Raw genomic sequence first — 21857 nt, 5'->3', positions numbered from 1 at the left:
AAGCTCTTTGACACCAGTCTTAGTACTTTTTTGGACCAGTCTCCTCAGACAACGGCAACAAAAGCTAAAGTAAACAAATGAGATTACATCAAACAAAAAAGCTTTTGCACAGAAACTATCAACCAAATGAAAAGACACCCTATTGAGTGGAAGAAGACGTTTGCAAAACATGCATCCAATGAGGGGTTAATATCTAAAATACATAAAGAACTTATCCAACTTAGTGTTAAAAGAAACAAACAACCTGATTGGAGCACCTGGGTGGCTCAGTCGGTTAAGCGTCCCAACTCTTGGTTTCACCTCAGGTCATGATCTCATGGGTCATGAGATTGAGCCCCACCTCAGGCTCCATGCTCATCGAGGAGTCTGCTTGAAGATTCTCTCCCTTCCCCCCCCCACTCATGTGCACATTCTCTCTCTAAAATAAATAAATAAATAAATCTTAAAAAAACAAAACCTGATTTAAAAATGGGCAGAGAACATGTATAGACATTTTTCCAAAGAAGTCACACAGATGGCCAACAGACACATGAAAAGGTGTTTATTGTCACTTATTAAAAGCAAATCAAAACTGCAATGAGATAGCACCTCACACCTGTCAGAGTGGCTAAAATCAAAAACGCAAGAAACAGCAAGTGTTGGTAAGGATGTGGAGAACAAAGAACCCACATGCACTCTTGGTAGGAGTGCAAACTGGTACAGCCACTCTGGAAAACAGTATGGAGCTTCCTCAAAAAGTTAAAAATAGAACTGCCCTATGATCCAGCAATCACACTGGTGGGTATTTTACCCAAATAATACAAAAACACTATTTCAAAGGGATACATGCACTCCTATGATTATAGCCGCATTATTTACCGTAGTCAAGATACAGAAGCAGCTCGAGTGTCCATTGATTGATGAATGGATAAAGAAGATGTGGTATATGTGTACACACACACACACAGGATTATTATTCAGCTATAAAAAAACAAAATTTTGCCATTTGCGACAACACAGATGGAGCTGGAGAGTATAATGCTAAGTGAAAGAAGTCATTCAGAGAAAGACAAATACCATATGATTTCACTCATATGTAGAATTTTAAAAACAAAACAAACTAGCAAAGGGGAAAAAAAAGAGAAACCAAGAAACAGATCCTCAACTAGAGAGAACAAATTGATGGTTACCAGAGGGGAGATGGTTGGGAGGATGGGTGAAATAGGGGATGGGGATTAAGAGTGCACATGTAGTGATGAGTGCTGGGTGACTAAAATAAAAACTTAAAAAAAAAGAAATCATTGGTTTCAAGCAAAACAAACAAAAAACCCTGCAATGAAATATTACCTCACACTTATCAGATTAGCTCTTATTAAAAAGACAAAAAACAAGTACTGGTGAGAAAGTAGAGACAAGGGAACCCTTATACACTGTTGGTAGAAATGTAAATTGGTACAACCATTATGGAAAACAGTAGGAAGGTTCTTCAGAAACTTAAAATTAGAAATGCCATACAATCTAGCAATGGTAAATTTGGGTATTTGTCTAAAAATGTATGCACCCCTATGTTCACGACAGCCTTATTTGCATTAGCCAAGCTGTGGAAGCGACTGTCTGCTGATAGATAAATGGATATAGAAGATGTGATGTGGTATACACATACGCATATAGGAATATTGCTCAGCTATAAAAAAGAATGAATTCTTGCCATTTGCAATGACATGGATGGACCTAGGGGATATGCTAAGTGAAATGAATGAGAGGAAGACAAATACTATGTGATTTCACTTATATATGGAATCTGAAAAGCGAAACAAATGAACAAACACAGAAACAGACTCATAGATGCAGAAAACAAAGTGTTGGTTAGCAGAGTAGGGAGGGTTTGGAAGGGGCAGGTGAAATTAGGTAAAGGGGATTATAAGAGGTACAAACTTAACAGTTATAAATAAGTCATGGGAATGTAAGGTACAGCATAGGGAATATATTCAATAGTAACAGTGTTAAAACAACTTTGTATGGTGACAGATGGTAATTAGAGTTGTGGGATCATTCTGCAATGTATAAACATATCAAATCACTATGATATACACTTGAATAAAATAAAGTTCAAGTCAAATTTGCATCATTTTTTGCTATTGGCAAAGATTTACAAGTTTGCATCATTTTTTACCTATTGGTAAAGATTTTAAAGCAATCCCAATGTTGCTAAGGTTTGGAGAAACAGGCACCCTACATGTGTTTTTGATAGGAATAAAAATAGGTGCAGCTTTTAGAGTCATATTAGCAATATTTGTCAAAACTTAAATTGCACACATCCTTTGATGTAGCAGTTCTTTTCTAGGAATTTATCCTACAGACAAAATAGGAAAATCAGATCCTTACTCCTTTCTTTTTTTAGACCCCTTAATTTAATGGCTTAATTTTACAGTTAAAGTCCATATTTCAAGGTTTCTAAGACCTTTGGGTGATCTGACTCCTGCCTACCTCTTATCCACTGTGTTTCTTTGCATTTCGGAAATATACCAATCTCATTCCTCTGCATTTCCTGGCAGCTAAGGAAAAATTGAAACCTGTAAAATGATATAATTTTTATTGTTTGCTTCTTTTTAAAAGTATGTTTTTATATGTAGAAGCAAAGGTTTTCTTAAATACTAAGTTTTAAGAATTTAAACAAGTTTTTTTTTTCAGGATCACTTCACTTTTATTATGAACAAACACAATTTCAGATCAGTACAACTAAGCTTCAGAGTTGATATTAATAGAAATTATTCCAAAATTATTCTTAGGTCACAAATAATTACGATCCCACATAAAGGGGGAAAAATACCACCCAAACAAGGAAAAGATATCCTGTGTATTGTTTCCATGGCAGTGAGTTTATGCATTCTTAAATTTTGTCTGGCTAGTCTGGATAAGTCTACTTATCCAATGGATTTATTCAATCTCTCAGAGAGAATCGTATCGATTAATGATAGCATCCAGGACGCATGGTTCATGGTGGATACAAATTCACGGTGGATACGGCTACTATAAAAATACTCAGGACTCTTTTTTTAATTGTAAGGAAATTTCATCCTAACTTAAATTTTAACTCAACATAGGGTATATTTCTGTTTGTTAATACCTGAGAACTATTTCTTTAAAAATCTTTTATTCTGCTTTTGTCAGAAATGACACTTGAAGCCTCCCTCTCTTTTTAACATGTCAGTCCCGCAAATACTTGCTTATTGTCTGCTAAGTGTAAGGGTACTTTGCTAGATATCCTTTTTTGTTGTCTGGAACAGATAAATAGGATTTAGTCATTTTATTCCAGGGACTAATATCTAGTCTGGGGCACAGATACCTGAACAGTAGAGGCACAAAGTGTGAATGAATGAGGAGGGAAACAAAAACCAATTAAAAAGCTACAGAGGCCTTGTGGAAGAACTGATCTGAGCTTAATGATAAAGATAAGTGGAGTGTTACGGGAGAAAAGCTTTGTTGACAATGGTTAAGCTTTGTTGACAATGGTTCTTAAGATACTGACTTAATTTATGCTGCTTATTAGCCTACGGTTCTCCATTGTCCATGGTAAAGTTTGTAGATCAAAAACTAAAAAGTCACTGTCCAGTAGTTTGAGTTCTTAGCTCTGAGAAGTAGATTAATTTTGAAGGAGGGTCAGAAACATTCCTTAAGTTTTATCTAAGAGGCACATCATAATCCACAGAGGTTATGTATTCCATCTAGCAGGAAAACTTCAAGTACTGAATTTATCTATGTCTTCATTTAGAAAACATTTATTGAATGCTTGCTCTGGTACAGGTAATCCGCTACATGCTGGAGATTCTAAATGGATACATTATCCCTACCCAGGGAATTCTGTTTCTCCCATTACAGTTTGAGAGTTCCTTGGGTATTTTATATTTTTACAAATGAAGAGATCTTTTAGTACTCCATTACCATGTGATCTTGATAGGATGATCATAAAGCAACAGTCGTACTCGTTTCTTTTATAAGAAATATAAACCTTTGTAGGGGCGCCTGGGTGGCTCAGTTGGTTAAGCGACTGCCTTCGGCTCAGGTCATGATCCTGGAGTCCCGGGATCAAGTCCCGCATCGGGCTCCCTGCTCAGCGGGGGGTCTGCTTCTCCCTCTGACCCTCCCCCCTCTCATGTGCTCTCTCTCATTCTCTCTCTCTCAGATAAATAAATAAAATCTTTAAAAAAAAAAAAAGAAATATAAACCTTTGTAATTATACTATTGGTACAACTAACTCTTTTAAAAATTTTTATCAGCCACCAGTAATCATGCTTCAGATAAGCCTTATGATCTGTGATATATTTTTGAATAAATTATAGTAGAGGCAGTGGAGTGGAGTGGCTAAGAGGACAAGGGAGCTGGAGTGTCTTGAGTTTGAATCCCAGTTTCGTTTGTTTGTGTTTTAAGATTTTATTTATTTGAGAGAGAGAGTGCAGAGCGAGAGAGAAAGCACAAGCAGGGGAGACGGGCAGAGGGAGAGGGAGACGGAGACGCAGACTCCCTACCAAGCAAGGAGCCTGACCCGGATCCCAGGACCCTGGGATCAATGCCTAAGCCAAAGACAGGCACTTAACCGGCTCAGCCACCCAGGTGCCCTTGCGAATCCCAGTCCTTTTAATTACAAAGCTGCGTAACCTTGACAAGTTACTTAATCTCTTTGTGCTTTTGCTTTAATCTATAAAATAGGGATAATAGTAATACTTTTTAGGAGTATTAAATGGATTAAATGAGTTGATAAATGTAAAAGCACTTAAAACTCTGCTGGGCACATGATAAGCATTATATAAGGGTGTTACCTCTGATGGAGATGATAACAATGATGCAGCAGCAAGCAATTGCATTTAACAAGTTAAATAACTTCATATTAAACTGGTATATATTAAAACTTTTATATATTCTTAAGTTTTGAAGCAAATTTTGATCAGAAGAATAATTGGATAATTATTTTATTATTAAATATATAGTTGACCCTTGAACAAGGTGGGGGGTAAAGGGGCACTAACAACCACCTGTCACCTTTGACTTGCCAAAAATTTAACTATTAATAGCCTACTGTTAACTGGAAGCCTTACTGATAGGGTAAACAGTCAATTACACGTATTTTATATGTTATATGTATTATATAGCATATTCTTAAAGAAAAACAAGTGTTATTAAGAAAATCATAAGGAAGAGAAAATACATTTTTAGCATTATACTCTATTGAAAAAAAACCTGGCTATAAGTGGACCTGCACGATTCAAACCTTTATTGGTCAAGGGTCAGCTGTACTTTAGTAAAGAAAAACTTGTTTTGCAGAAAGTTTTAAAAATAAAAAGAAGAAAATGGATTTATAATCCATATATCTTGGGTTTACTATTTGGCATGCCAGTTCAGATCTTTTCATATGCAAAACCCCTCTGCTCCAAAATGTGATCATACTGGGATACTCTTTTATCATTTACTTCTCTGTTTATCATACACATTCCTTGCCCTGCCATAGATGTTCTTTAACAATTTCATTTTTAATGACTGCATGGTTATCTTTTATATTGTAATAAATTATATTTAACAGGTTTAACAGGTTGGAAATTTAACTTGTTTCCATTTTTTTGTCTTCATAGTTAGTGAAGCAATACATCATAAGTATATTATTGCATTATCTCCCCAACTGTTTCGTTAAGATAAATCCCCAGGAGTAGAATTGCTGGGACAAAGGCTTTGAACAATTCAGTTGTCTAAGATTGCCTTTCCCAAAGCTTGTACCAACTTACATAGTTTTAGTGTGAGAGTACTGATTCCTGATTCCTGATACCCTTACTGATGCTGAATTTTGTATTTAAAAATTGCCTTTGCCAAGTCAATGGGTAGAAATGATACCTGGTTTTCATTTGTATGCCAGGTTATTTTTTTTTTTAAACTAGTAGAATCATTTTTTTTAGTACATTAATTGAATACTTAAACATTGTCAACTAACCTCAGAATCCAGTTTTGGATAAATTTTCAGTGCAGGTTTTTATCTTGCCAGACCTTTAAACAGATGTGTAGTCGTTTTAGTACCAAAGCCTTTTTCTGAAGTGGTATTAAAAGCCTTTCTTTTTTCTTTCTTTTTTTTTTTTAAGTCAAACTTTGGTGTGAATTTTCCTCTTGCTTTTGGTGTCTTTTTCCTCTCTGTGTCTTTAGGCCAAGCCATACTTGAAATCAGAGGCTTTCTTACTCAGTTTTTTCTCCTTACATGGGCATCCCATATTTTGGATGGATGGATGGATGGATGGATGGATGGATGGATGGATGGATGGACAAATATTTAGAACCTACAAGAAAAGTGACTTGGAAAGGCAACATATTTTTATCCAAGATAAGAGAACCAGTTCCTGGTCCCACCCACAGTGATTCTTCCATTCACTTGTTTTATGATCTTTGCAAGACATAATCTCCCTGTGCCTCAGTTTACAGTGTCTTTAATATAAATGTTTTTTCTACCTCCTCACTGTTGTTTTTAGTCCTTTTCATGTCATGCCTAAATTATTGTATTCCTCCTCACTGCCAGCCCAGCTATTTATTATTCCTTCTTTGGTTTGTCCCTTATACTGATATCCAGCAGTACATATATTGTTCCTCTTTTGGTAGTTTTTAACAACTCCCTTTGGTGTAGAGGATAAATATAACCCCCTTAGTTTTCCACGTTCCCACCTCTCAGCCTTTGTTCACAGTATTTTCTCACCTACTAAGTCACCAGCTTCTTCCTTTGCTCGTACTTAAAAACTGAGCTTCATTTCTTCCTGTTCATGAAGTCCTCCTTTAGCACCATATCCCCATTGATCCTTCCCACCCCACCCCCCACCCCCCACTCCCAACTCCCTGTGACACTTGCCAGCTGTACGTTGGTTTTCAACATAGGTCTGAGGAAGCCTGGGGATTTGTAGCAGTGTTTCAGGCATGGTGAAGGAGCAAGGGAGAAAGCAAGGGCTCCATTCCCTCTTCCACCCAGTCTCCACGCTGCTTTGTCTATTGTCTATGTTGAAGTTTGACTTCCTTTGAAAATTTTCTTCTTTGGGCAATATCGTTTTTTTATTCCTAACTTTATGAATTAATTTTTAAATTTTTTTTCTGCCTAACTACAGGATATCGTGAAACTAAATGAGAAAAAGATGGTTTGAAAAGTCCTGTCAAATTAAGTAAATGTTACTTCCTTTATGGCCTTATTTTGAAGTGAGAGTTTACTGGAAGCTAAAACTTTTTCCACATTTTAATTTTTTTCATTCAACAGTCAAGCAGTTACTAAGCACTAAAAATTAATACATTAGCAGACTAGTAGAAATAAAAAATAAAAAGTCACAGATATGTATTACGAAGGAAGTATGGTTGTAGAAGTGTGTCCAAGTATATCTGTAGAACAAATAAGGCACACAGAAGCTGTGTTTTGGTGAGTCAGCTTGTGCTTTCCTTCTAAGTGGTGCCTTAATGGGTAGAAGTTGCAAGGTAAACAGGGCAGAGAAGAACCTTCCAGGTAAAGAGAACAGAATATAAAAGGCTCAAAGACATGAAACGAGATATTGGGAACTATTAATTGGTAGGGCCTGAACATAGGAGTTGCTGATGAAATTGGAGATAGACCTCTGCTACCCAGTATGTTGCCGACTGGCTACAAGTAGCTGCTTACACTTAAATTTAAGTTAATTAAACTATGAAGTGCAATTCTTTAGTCATACTAGCCATATTTCAAGAGTACATTAGGTATATATGCTAGTGGCCACTATATTGGACAGCACAGCTATAGAACATTTCCATCATCACAGAAAGTTCTATTGGACAGTGCCGAGCTAGATCATAAAGAACCTTGTGCCCTTAATTAAGGTGTTGGACTTTCATCTTAGAGGCAGTTGTGAGCCTTTGAAGAGTCTTAAGCAGGGGAGGATGAGATCTATACTTTTTCAAAGATTTTCAAGCTTTCACATACCTGATCTCACGTACATAGTGGTTTTAGAATCAAAAATTTCTATCTGGTACATAGCTTTTGCTGACAAAGTATAATTAGAAGGGAGTTAGGTAGCCTGGACCCCTGTAATTATTGTAATGGAGAATAAAATAGAGAAAGGATTTAAATAGCCTTTTAAGACTTCTGATTCTGCTTCAAAACTCTTGAAAGCTATTGTTGTTCTTTATATTAGCTGGAAAAAATGTTTCTTTACCTTTTTTTTATTTTAGTGAGGTTACTGGGTGATAAATGTTAGTGATAACATTATGTGATACAAATTTTCAAAAACTATTACTCAAGGTATTTGTATCCTTATTTTGTTATAGGATTTGCCATTATGTTTTGAAAGCTAAGACTAGTAACTCATGACTTGATAATAACTAAATCAAGATGTTAAATAGAATTGTCATAGATTTATTAATCAAAGTAATTTAATTAGATTTACTAACAAAATAAAAATGTTGCTTTTAATAATATGAATTAAATTTTCATGCATATTTGCTAATTTGGGCCTTTTCTTACAGTTAACCCAGTATCCACTCCAGTTGCACTTCCCACACCAGCTCTTTCTCCAAGCTTGATAGCTGATCTTGAAGGTTTAAATTTGTCAACTTGTTCATCAGTCATCAGTGTAAGTAATTTTCAAAATATATTAGCTCAGTTTTCATGTGATAACATTGCATCTTTCTTATTAAAATGCAAATAATCGAAGTGGATTCTTAGTCTTGAACAGTTTCTCTTTTAAGCAGGGTCAATTTAGATCTGACCTTTTAATTTTATAAATAGTTTTAAAATTTGCTCTACCGAAACCGTTATCCTCACAATTGACTTCTGCTTATTATCCACATTTAATTACCATGTTTACATTTTTCTCTGGCACTCTTACGTATGTATAATATATAAGCATTCTTTGCCACATTGGGTTCATTTATATACATAAATTCTCCCATAAAGAATTGTTATCTACATTAATAGACTTAAATTCCCATAATCATTCCATTTCTGTTACACTGTTCTTATACCATACCCTACTAAAAATACCTGTTTTCATTTTAAAATTCAGGATTGTGTTTCTCTTTGCATTATCTTTGTATGTTTACTTACATGCCTCGGTATCTCTAAAAAAATTCTTTAATGTTACTTATGGGGTATGGCTTGAAGTGAGGCAAGAGGCTGGCCTATCTCAAAATAATGCCCAAACCATCAGCCTGTCATAATATCTGAAACTGCGATAACTTTTTCTGTGTTAGCATATTATATCCACTAACCTTTCACTCTAAATCGGACATGCTGCCTACAATGTATAATCTGGTGATATGCTTGACCTCCTGTTAATTTGTTGTCAGAAACCTGACAAAGTAAGAGACAAAATAGTACGTTCTGATGGGAACACGAGGTAGCTTGAATAGATCTGGTGTATCACTGGTTCCCATGGCTGACAGAGTACATAATTGGTGATCTGAGCTCCTGGGGAGCGTAGAGCTGGTTCTGCCAGAAGTGGAAAAGAGGAGTACCTAATTCTTGTACCTTGTTACAAAAAATTTCCCCATCAAAGCAGATGTGATATCAGGACCATTTGGTTTAGAATGCACATGTGGAAACTATTAAGCTGAGCATGTTGTTTAAGTTGTAGAATGCAGTTACCTCTAACTGCTCAGAAATGAGTAAGAATATCTGGGGTTTTAGTTTGCCATTCTTGTTGCTAAAAGGAAAAGGCACATTGAAAGAGATAGAGGGAAGCAGTGAAAAGAAGCAGTTAAGTCTTTATTATTTAAGTAATAAATATTTCTTGAGCATTTGGGTAGGCTGTAAAGAGAAAGTAGAAATCAAAAAATCTATAGTGAAGCAGTTTGTCCTTGAGGGGAAAGGAGGGCCCTAAAAACTTAGGAGGCAGTAAGGTAGCGGCTAAATAACTCGGGCTTTGATATCAGATGACCAGGGTACAAATCTCTGCTTAGCCGCTTACTAGCTATGTGGTTGGACAGATTGGTATGTAATTTTTCTGTACCTCATTTTCCTGTGAAGATAACAAATACCCTATAGGATTGTAATGACATTAATGAGATAGTAAATGTATAGCTCTTAGAACAGTGACTGGCACATTGTCATTACTCAATAAATAATAACTAATATTTTTTAAAGTGATATGATAATGGACCCTCAGTAGACTCTCATACTTTATTAGCTATAAAAAGAATGCAGTTGAGATTAGAAAAGCTTGCAGTAAATTTTCATTCATCACAAAGTAATTGAAGGACTCACCCTTTTATACTAAGAAAAATATTTATTGGGATGGTCTCTTCAAAGGAGAGGAAAAGCACTCCATCCAAAGAATGTACAAAAAAAGGACTGCCGAATGGGCAAATTTGTGTAGAGGGGAGTGGGAGATACAGACTTCCAGTTATGGAATAAGTAAGTCATGGGAATAAAAGGCACAGGATAAGGAAACCAGTCAGTGATATTGTAATAGTGTTGCATGGTGACAGGTGGTAGCTACACTGTGGTCAGCATAGCCTAATATATAGCGAAGTTGAACCACTATGTTGTATACCTGAAAGTATACTTCTCTGTCAACTGTACTCAAAAAATTAAAAAAAAAAAAAAAGACTGTCAAGTTCAGCTGAGCGAAGCAAGATCTCAAACTCATCCTCAAAAGCTAACAAATTGATCAAATGAATAGTAGTAATAAGAATGTCAACCAGAGGGGCGCCTGGGTGGCTCAGCCGTTAAGCGTCTGCCTTCGGCTCAGGTTATGATCCCAGGGCCCTGGGATCGAGCCCCACATCGGGCTCCCTGCTCCACGGGAAGCCTGCTTCTCCCTCTCCCACTCCCCCTGCATGTGTTCCCTCTCTTGCTGTCTCTCTCTCTCTACCAGATAAATAAATAAAATCTTTAAGAATAAAGAAATAAAGAAATAAAGAATGGCAACCAGAAATTCACCAGCAACAATCAAATAAGGAAAGGAATAGAACTTAAAGAGAAAAATAGAACTTTGAAAAGTGGAGCCTGTAGAAATAAACAGATGCAGAATGGCATGGCTATTATCTCACCTTCAGCCCTCAAAACAGTACTTAAAAAAGATTAATGAAGCAAATTGTAATATTTTCATTGTGTATATGAATTTATCAGCACCACGCTTTAACCAACTGAGCTAACCGGCTACCCCTATGTATATGAATTTAGAAAGAAGTGGACTAAAGACATCAGAAGAAAAAACAAGAAAAACTCTCAAAAATTACAACCCTCATATAATGGTAGGGGACCTCAACAAATATAGGAGCCTTTTGGATCCTAAAATGAAATTCATAGATAAGAGTACATCTATAATTTTATTTTATTTTTATTTATTTATTTATTTATTTTAAAGATTTTATTTATTTATATGACAGAGAGAGACAGCGAGAACAGGAACACAAGCAGGGGCAGTGGGAGAGGGAGAAGCAGGCTTCCCGCTGAGCAGGGAGCCCGATGTGGGACTCAATCCCAGGACTCCGGGATCATGACCTGAGCCGAAGGCAGACGCTTAACAACTGAGCCACCCAGGCGCCCTACATCTATAATTTTAAAATCAACATGTTTCCCTTATTGAATAGAAAGAAGATTAGAAGTAATTTACAATAAAGTAATAGTTACATTGCTATATAAATGCTTGTCCATGACAACACTAGAAATGTACTGAAACAGTTAAATAGTGTTGGCACTGATATGTAGAACAGCCATGAATGTGACAACTATAAGTGCAGACTTATATAGGTGTATTAGCAACTCAAATAGTGTGGGTTGGGGTGTTGCCATCAGTAACATAATTTTCCAAAATCTTGAACAGTTTCTAGTGGTTGTATTCCAAGTCCCAGCCTAGTTTCTATGAGTTCCTAGTCTGAAGATGAATTTTATTCATTTCAGTGGATTATTTAAATTTATTTTCCTTATATATTTGGTAAAATAGGGGTAGATTTTATTTTTTTGAAATTACCAAAATGTTTATAATGAAACCCAAAGAACAGTTCCTTTTTCACTCTAAATGTTTTTCAAATGAAAAATTTCACTATTTGTTCTAACCTTTCAAATTATATATTCAGAACACAGATTTTTAAACATAATTCCCAGTGAATATCATTATCATTAGTAAGGAAAGGCCTAGTTTTTCAAACTGCATGATAAAGAAGATGTATAAACACAGTATTTGTTCCAGTCTTACTTGAGACTAATTGGCAGCTGGCCAACAGATGGCTAAAAATGAAACATTTTATTTCCTACAATAGTATGTCTGTGAACAAACTGTAAATTTTTTAGTGAATTATCAATTTTTCTACTAGATTATTGTTAGGCTAAGAGTTTCCCAGTTGTTACACATGAAGCCCCAGGAGTTCAAAAACTGCAATCCTCAGAATGTTACAGCTTCTACAGGGGACGAGAAAAAAGTGAGGTGGGGAGAAAAGACAATTTGCATATAAGAATAAATGTAAAATAAGAATAAATTGTTCGCCTCTGGTTTTGGAAATGTTGGAGTGAAAACTGGTTTTTTCTGCTTTGAATAATTTTTTGTATATTTGGGACACAAAACTGTTAAAGTGAATTCAGCAGTTCACGTTACCTCTGAAAACTTTTGGTGTATTTTTTATGGATAAACATCAGCATGAAATCTTGTCTCTTTCTTTGCACTTTTTATGTTTCTTTTCAAACAAGTTTTATAAGAAAATTTATTAATTTGCTTACTTAATATTTAAGATTTATATTTCTATGGAAAAATAACTTCTGAGTTCAATCCCCCAAATGCTATGAAACCCATCATGGAAGTATAGTACCTGTGGTTCTTTAGCACCTAATCACAAATCAGAAGGTTTCTATGGGAATATACTTTTCAAGAGTTCCAGTTTAAAATACCAAGAATTCATTTAGAAAGTCAGGGCAACATTTAGGAAATGCATTGAATTTGGGGCCTGGATACTTGATATCTATCCTTGGCTGAGCTAGTTATCATCGTGACTACAGGCAATTCATTGACTTGTGTAAACTTTAATTTTTGAATTTAAAAAATGGAGATACTACTTTCCCTAAACACTTAATTGTGTTTTCATGAAAAGTAAATGAAATAATGAGCCTGAACATGTTTGAATTCTGTTCTATGGCTATCTTGTGGAGTGAGAAGAGACAGATGAAGATGGAGTTCTAGGTTTTAAAGACAACAGAGAAAAAGGCCAAGATGAGTTAGTGAAGGAGATGAATTGTGGAAATTAGTATCAGGAAACTCACAGATTAGGAAGGGAAACAGACAAATCATTTTATTGTAGTAAGTGCTACACGGGAGGTATAAATCTGCTTAGGTGCTACCAGTTGACCAAGATCTCTTAGAAAAGAATTTGTGTATGTGACCTGGGAACTGAATCTGGGAGAATAGTAAGAGTTTGTCCAGGTGGCTGGAGTAGAATAAGAATGACGTGACGGACAAAGGAAATAGGGTATGCAGAGGCTTGCGATGTGAACAGACTTGGAATATTAGAGAAACAGTAGTTCAGTGTGGCTAAAGTATAGCCTAGCTAGGTTGGAGTAACCGAGTCTGATGTTGGAAAAGTTATGTTGGTGACATACTGACATGGGAAAATTGGAGTAATGACTCCTTAACTTGCTGCTTTCCAATCTTTTCATGTTACGGTACATACGGAAAAGTGATAATAGTTGTAGTGTGCTCTGGGGTAAACAGAGACTACTGCAGGAGGCGGGAGGCACCCAGCCTAGAAGCTCCACCACAGGCCCTGCCTGGCATTCCTGAGGGCTGATGGCGGGGTCAGCAGCACAGCACACCTCTCACCTCTGGGGTACGTTAGTGAGGAAGCACTGACTTAGCTGCTCTAATATTAGTGATTTGATCTTCATGGATCACAGTCCCCAGAGTTAAGGGGAAGATTCATTCAAAAAGTGATCATTATGGAAAACAAGGCAGTAAATTGAGGAATGCTAAGTAATTCCACCAACAGTCCATGAAAGAAACCAGAGTTGCAACAAGAAAGCCCTGTTTGATACAATATGCTACGTGGAGTTAGCCAAACTCCACGTTAGAGGCACAGTCCTGCCCACTGCTAAATTGACCCAAGACTGCGGAGGTCAGCTGCAGGTTTAAGGGTTTCCTGAAACTACCCTCAGGTTTGATAATTCACTAGAACATTCGCAGAACTCAGGAAAGCACTATACTTAAGATTCAGTCTTACTGTAGCAATAGGATACAAAATAGAACCAACCAAAGGGAGAAACCAGTATCCTGGGTGGGTTTCACATTCCCAGCTTTCAGGTTTACCCAACTGGCATCAAGGTATGGCAGGATGCACAGAGTATCCGCTTAGCGTGAGTGGTCTAGGAGCCCACTGTGAATCACTTCCTTGGGAGCAGCCATCAGTTGTGGTCCTCTAAGGGCTCACCGTGACTAATTAAAGACACTCCTATCACTTAGGAAATTCCAAGGGTTTAGAAATTACCTCTCAAGAGCTAGGACAAAGTCCAGATCTCTCTTTGAGGAGACCAAATTCCTTACTACATATGGGCCAGTAAATGTTTCATTCAATCAACAAGTATTTATTCAGGCCAGAATATGAGGCAGGTGCCAAAGATAACAGTAAACAAGTTGAGCTAGGTTTCTGCCCTCAGGGAGTTTACAGTTGAGTAAGGACTTAACAAAAAATCTCCTCAAAGGTATGCATTAATACCAGGTGGTTTAATTGTGTAACATAGTTTTTCCCGTTTGGGAATTTCTTCAGATACAGGTTGTCATTTTTTGTCATTACTTCTCTGATTTTACATTGGCTACACTCCACAGCCCAACCTATCTCCCTCTGTACTATTACAACTGAAAATCTAATGAGAGTTACTTTTGACATTTAACAGACTTTTTTTTTTTTTTTTAAGATTTTATTTATTCATTTGAGACGCAGAGATACAGACAGAAAGAGAGAGCATGAGCAGGGGGAGAGGCAGACAGAGAGGGAGAAGCAGGCTCCCAAGGAGCAGAGAGCCCGATGCGGGGCTCGATCCCAGGACCCTGGGATCATGACCTGAGCCGAAGGCAGACGCTTAACCATCTGAGCCACCCAGGCACCCCGACATTTAACAGACTTTAAAATTTAGGTATCTAAACTGCTTTTCCTCTTTGACAAGAAGTAGAAGGCTAATTTTCGCAGTCCATGCTATTCACCATCTGCTTTCCTTGAATTGCCTCTGTGAAACATCACTTCCTCACTTAATGATGGAATAAAGTCTCATGATGCTCGGGTGAAGACAGTGGCAACAGTAACATTAAACTAAGGTCAGGGGGAGTTGTGATAGGTCGCCAGCCTGGAGTTTACTGTGACCAGCAAAAGAAAGGCCTTAAGGTTGTCATTATGACCAAGAAGCCATTAACTAAAGTCTCCCCCGCCCATCCCTTCAAGGATTTTCAAGCTGAAGGGTAGGAATAAGGAATCCCATGTAATGCACTTTAATTAGGGCAGGCAGAGTGAGGCAAAGAAAAGGCATTTTTTTTCTTTAATACATAAACCAAATTCCTCATCTGAAGTAAATGTTTATCATTAGTTCCGTCAAGTTCCTTATCTAAGGAATATAAAAAAAAAAAAATGGCTGGCAACTAAGCTTGTAGCTTTTGCTGTTGACAGAGATTGGCAACTAATGAAGCTATAACTGTCCATGATTAGGGATGAGGTCCTGATGCTGCTTGTGTTACAGGAACTTAGTTGGAAAATAGAGAAGCGTGACTGTCAGACCTGCTTTTGGTGTGCAGGTTACAGTATGTTTTAAAACAATATGAAGAAAAAACAAACCATAATTCATGAAGCAGAATCTGGTTTACCCAGTGTGAAATTTACTAAACAGAGTTGAGAATTATTAGGATAATTGCATATTGTAATGATGACAGTTGTAATTGAAGTTGATTTCTGTTTCTCTTAAGTGGACTTTTGTCTTAAGTAGATCTCTCTCTCTCTCCCTCTCTTTAATGCTAGGTTAAGGCATTTTAGTTTTGCTTGCCAGTCAGCTTGTCTTGGTCTGCCAGAGCACCAGCTTTCTTTTCATTGTCTGCAAGGGCAAAATGCTTTGAGGAGGTCTTTATTGATAACAGCATTTACTGAGTTATGCACCAGACATTTCATGAATATGTGGTCTCATTCCCAAAACAAATAGTGTATCTATGATAAAGTTTGTTTTCTAATATGGTGGAAGAACTATCTTTTAAAAAACATTTATTTTTTACATTTTAAACACTTACGGTGTGTTCGAGTTCCAGGTTAAGAGATGAGGCCAGCTAAGACCAAATTACGTTAAGTTTAGAGGAGGAGGAAATTATAAGTCAAAATTAAAAATAATTTTGTCATTTTAAATTTGGGGAAAATCCTTTATTTGTTCTGATGAAAATGTCAGTAGTCATGGAACTGTGGTAAAAATAATGAAAAATCATTGGCCTGGGTCTGCTTAAATTGAAAACATTTTTTAATTAAAGTTTGACAGTATTTTGTGCTTCCATTGCCTAGCCATGTCCCATCTTATTCTTTCATTCAGTTCTCCTCTGGGTATGAGTTGCTTTAATTTTTAAATTAAACTTTAAAGGTGTGTCATACTACTGCTTCATCTTTTTATTTCTGCACTACTTCAGAGGTCTCATAGTTAATACCAGACCATTATCATCTCTCCCTGTTCTACATTATTAAGAGGAGCCACTTTTTAAAAAAAGAGATTGTTACTAATTTTTAGTTGCAGGGTTTTTATTGGAAAATATTTTTTATTTGGCTTAAGTAAATATATGCCAATCTAAGTCCTGACTGGTGGATAATACTTTTATAATGCTTTGTCGATATCATAATAAAGTTATCTACAATTTAAAAATCCAATATATAAGATGCTAATTAATGAACTAGTAATAGTAATGATTGTGGCCCAGAGAAAACAGATGACCCATCAGAATAGAGAAAATACATAGTATAAATCTGCAAGAAATTGAGGGATTAAAGAGGTGATGGTAAAGAAAGCCTTGGGCCTTTCTTTTCCTCTTCTTTCTACTTTGTGGTGAGTAGTTCCTTTCATTTGCTATAGGTTCACTCTTTTCAGAGCTGAGACAGTTCCCTGAACATCTACTGACTTCTTTTCCAAGATTATAGGTTCTAGCTTCTATTTATTATAATTAAATGTACTATAATAGTAAATGAGGTTTTTAAAATATCATTCATTTAAAAAAAGATTGAATCTTTAACAGCAGTTTTATTTTATACATCCAGAGTTGATTGAACTTTGTGTTACTATCAACTAGTACGTTTCAAATTTTGTTGCTTATGTTGAATTTGTGGTATATGCAGTGAAATATACTTTTTTTAAGCTTTCAGTTACCTTAGATTATTATGCATTAGCCAGTCGTGTATTAATTATTATTTAATCATACATCAGCCAAGTTAACTTCTGTTACTTTTGTTCCTCTTTAAAAGGCTTGTCAAAAATTTTATGAACATAGGGTGGGACATGGTATAAAACATTTATATTAGTAGGGCGCCTGGGTGGCTCAGTCGTTAAGCGTCTGCCTTCAGCTCAGGTCATGATCCCAGGGTCCTGGGATCGAGTCCCACATCGGGCTCCCTGCTCAGCGGGAGGCCTGCTTCTCCCTCTCCCACTCCCCCTGCTTGTATTCCTGCTCTTGCTGTCTCTCTCTGTCAAATAAATAAATAAAATCTTTAAAAAAAAATTATATTAGTAGTATTAAATATTTTAACATGAGAAACCGGAACTGAACATGGATTATTGTGATGCTGAAATAAACTTTGTTTCTCTTCAGAGGAGAAGAAAATGAATTAAACTATAGGACACATGCCCAACTAATGATAAAAAATTAATTTATTACCAGAGAGAAGAGAGCATGGAATAAAAATAGATAAGTACAGTATATGACCCTAATATCAAAGAAAAGTAAAAGCCACTTATCTTAGAATATATCAGACACACTATTATTCAAATCATTCAGGAATGTAATTACAGACAGCTTTATAGGCCTATCCATAAGGGTTATTTCTTTAAATTTGCAGCTGTTCCACATTACTGAATGTATAAATATCTCCCCCAAATGTTAAATTAATACTGAAGATATGTTTTACAATTCTGCACGCACACACACACAAACAAAATATCAGTAAGTTTTCCTTTAAAATGCATAATTTAGATTAAGAGAGATACCAACCAAATGTCTATCTTGTTTGAATCCTTATACAAGCAAACCAGCTCTGAAAAGACATGTATGATAGTCAAGGAAATGTGAACACTGTATTTTACATGAAATTAGGGGAATTGTTTTTTTTAATGTAATAATAGTATTGAAGTTTCCTTTAAGAGTCTTTATCTGTTAGATAAACTAACCAAACTATTTCTTGATGAAATTAGATCATATTTGGAATTTGCTTTTAAATCAGAAGTTGAGTAAAGGGTTGGATTATAATTTGGACAGATGTTGAAAATTTTTTAAACCTACTTATGAGTAACTAGCTGTTCATTTTATTTCTCTCTACTTTTGTGTACATTTGAAAGTTTTCATAATGAAATGTTTTTAACATAATGTCAGAAACTCATTTATTTCACGTTTTCAATGTGAAGCTTTAACATCCATGCCTCGTAGAGTATGTAACCTGGCAAAGTCATCTTGTAAATTTAAACTAGTACATCAGAATTTGACTTCAGTTCAAATTGTCATCTGTGAAATTAGAAGACTGTAATAGATTGTTTTTTTAAGTTCCCTTCCAATACTAAATATCTTAAAATCTGTGGGAAATTAAATGGAGGGGTGCCAGTGACTTTAGTAAAATCATTGTCAGCATAGGGAAAAGGTGCCTTATCTTTTATATTAGAGATGTACTGTAGATCTAATAAGACTTAGTCTCTGAGTCTCTGGAAAATAGGACAGGGCCTATTTATTGGCCTTTTTATTCCCAGTGCTTGATACATAATAGGTGCTCATCAAAAGTGTGTTAAATGAATGAAATTAATCTTTTCCTGTTTTCTGGCGTAATCTCATGATAGAATCCAGTCCCACTGATGTCAGTTTGAGGACTATATTATTAATTTGTTAGTTTGTTACATCACTGAGAAAACTATTCCTATCCAGCACATAACTGAAAAGTAGCTGTGCTCCTTACATGTCCTCATAGTCTTTAGCATGTAGTGTTTAAGACAATAAAATGGAGAATTAAGTTACTGCTTTAAATTATTGGACTCAGTGTATCTTAACAACCCATTCTTTATATTTCTTAAATGCTGTCTTCATTTGGCTAAAAATACAGCATGGTAAACTGAGAAACTAAAAATACCGTTTTTATTTTATGTTCCTGTCAATAGAACAGATCTCCTAAAAATTTAAAGCACATCTTTCTAAGGTAACATTTACCTCCTCACATCTTTAGCAGCTATCAGACATGACATGGGACATATTCATTGACCCTAAAAATTTTCATCAGAATCATGCACTGAAAGGGGGCAGCCCCAGCTAGACAAGAGGCTCATTTCAATTTTAACGGCTGTAATTAAAGGTTAATTTACTGAGTCAGGATTAACGAGGAAAGTACAAATGATCGGCAAGCAGCTGCCTTTATAATACAAGATTAGAACAATGCAATTACAATAAGAATTAGAAAAAATCAACTTCCAGAAAGGGTCCTTTAATGAACGAATTAAATTGTGATCTCTAAACATGAATATGTAAGATAGTACTTCTTACGGAATCATATAAAATGATATTGTTTAAGCATATTATGTCACATGTATAAATAATGGTTAACATTAAAAACTTTTTCATTATTAGGAAGTTGCCAAAAATATACATGTGTGTGTGTATATATATATATATATCTACATATGATATTAAATGGCAAAAAATTTTCCCTACTTCAGTCTCATTTTTTGATGTCCGTTTGTCCTTACATGATTCAGAATTGATCTTTCCTTTTCTCTGCTACATTCTCACCAAGTACTTCTTATGTTTATACCCTAAATCTTTTTTTTCTTATTAGAGGCTATTCCTGAAACTCCTTTTCATCTGGTGATAATAAAGTAGACATATCATTTTTTCAGGTACATTATGTTTACAAATTTAATATTTTTCTTAAAATTTCTCAGTTCTGTATTTTATTTTATGCAGATCATATTACTTTATTTTTGGTTTGATGTATCCTTGAACCTCAGGAAGTGTCCTGATCATCCAGGCTTTTATAGGAGTCGTGTGTTGCTAGGAAACTACCAGACTGCTTACTGTGTTAAATATCCTCATGTGAAAGTTCCTTTTATAGTGAGTGGCTGGCACATAGTAGGGCTTCAACAAATATTATCACTTTCAGCTAGTTTGTATTAGTGTAATTGAAGCCATATACATTTTTTAATTAGTTGAATCCTAAATTCTTTCATATCATCTGCACAGGATTCACAGAGAACTCGTACACAGGCTTATAGTTACAGAGAAAATAATTGTCCATTGTGAATATAGGCTGTGGAAAATTATCCCTTAAAAAATGAGGTTCCATAAATGGAGTTTACATTTTGTCAGTCACTCTTGAGCTGATTTAGTATAATCAATCTGTATGCTGGGATAAATCTAAGTATTGATGCCTAGAAGCTAATAATCCAATAACCTTGTTTCTGGAAAAATATCTAGTGCTATTTGAAGATTATGTAGCCCGTGATATGCAAAACTGTAAGCACTGTACTTTTATTACCGTGGAAATGAGTTGTAAGCATAATATAGATTTACTTGATAAAATGATTTTTTTTTGTTGTTTGTTTTTGTTAAGGTGACAAGTGCTAGAGAACTTGCTTTATGTATACATTGTGGGAAGCCTGGGTAAAATTGATAGTGTTGCACTGGTATTTATATTAACCCACACATTGTATTTGGAGTGGGACAGCATGCTGTTTTGAACAATATTTTGACATTAAGAACTCCACAAAATAGTATTTAAGCCCCCTTTAGCGTGGGCAGTTGATAACTTTTCATTCATAATTAGCTCATAGAGAACCGAGAGACATTTCAGGGAAATTGAACTGTCAGTGGGTAGAAACAAGCATTTGACCTCATCACATTGAGTGGGGCCCATCATAATTTGTTCATTTGGTGCCCATCAGTCCAGCCTCATCTCTCATACGGCACCTCGCTGACCTTCCCTCTCCAATTCCGCTCAGTTCAGCTTTAATTATGACTCTGCAGACCTGAAGAAATATTGCAGCTTGCTCTCAAAAACCCTGAACTGCCACTCACCAAAAGATTGGTTTTTAACAGGTAATAAATGCCCGGAGGAAATGGTCCTATGTCCACACAGAGAACTGTGGCTTCTTTTGAGATTTTGCTGGATCTCAAGTATGTCACTGTTGCCTAGTGAAATTTTTATTTCTAACACAGGTTGTGATTGACTTCACTGCTATAAGGAAATATCATGAGTTCTTTAATTTGGGAAAACTTTTATCCATCCATAGAAGAAATTCTTAGTTACTTGGTTATCCAGTGAATTCACTCAGCCCATCACCTGTTCAGAGTTGAGAGACAAATTTTAGGTTGTTTTAGGTAAAATGTTTCTGTTTTTAGAATGCTGCATTTTTACTTTTAATTTTAATTAATAATTACTTTTTGAGATATTGACTACCCCATAGAGGAAAAAAATGAGAAATCATAAATTCCTCTTCTAGCAATCTAATTAGTTGTAATTCATTAGCTAATTTGGCAGAAGGAATCCTGTTAAGAGTCTTGTCTCTGCCAAAAAAAACAAACAAACAAACAAAAAGAAAACTCAAAAAGATAAAAGTTTAAAATAAGCATTCATGTTACCTCCCATACACACTACCTACCATCCATCCCCATGACAATATTTTTGCAAAGCAAGTTGATAGCAATCAGAAACTAGGTAGA

General features: G+C 35.7%; 1 protein-coding gene across 2 annotated transcripts in view; it reads left to right on the top strand.

Moving 5' to 3' along the window:
* The window catches only part of AP3B1 (adaptor related protein complex 3 subunit beta 1), a 263265-nt gene that overhangs the window by 188794 nt on the left and 52614 nt on the right, over window positions 1–21857 (top strand). Inside the window, exon 22 of one of the 2 annotated variants that reach the window (XM_035014705.1) lies at window positions 8482–8588. In XM_035014705.1, coding sequence (XP_034870596.1) covers window positions 8482–8588 — 107 coding nt within the window. Of the gene's footprint in view, window positions 1–6162; window positions 6571–8481; window positions 8589–21857 lie in introns of those variants that run through there. The other variant, XM_035014707.1, reaches the window with a different exon arrangement.

This window comes from Mirounga leonina, unplaced genomic scaffold (assembly GCF_011800145.1).
Source record: "Mirounga leonina isolate KUSES-001 unplaced genomic scaffold, KU_Mleo_1.0 Mir_168, whole genome shotgun sequence".
Lineage (NCBI taxonomy): Eukaryota > Metazoa > Chordata > Mammalia > Carnivora > Phocidae > Mirounga > Mirounga leonina.
This window is presented reverse-complemented; position numbering and strand designations above follow the sequence as displayed.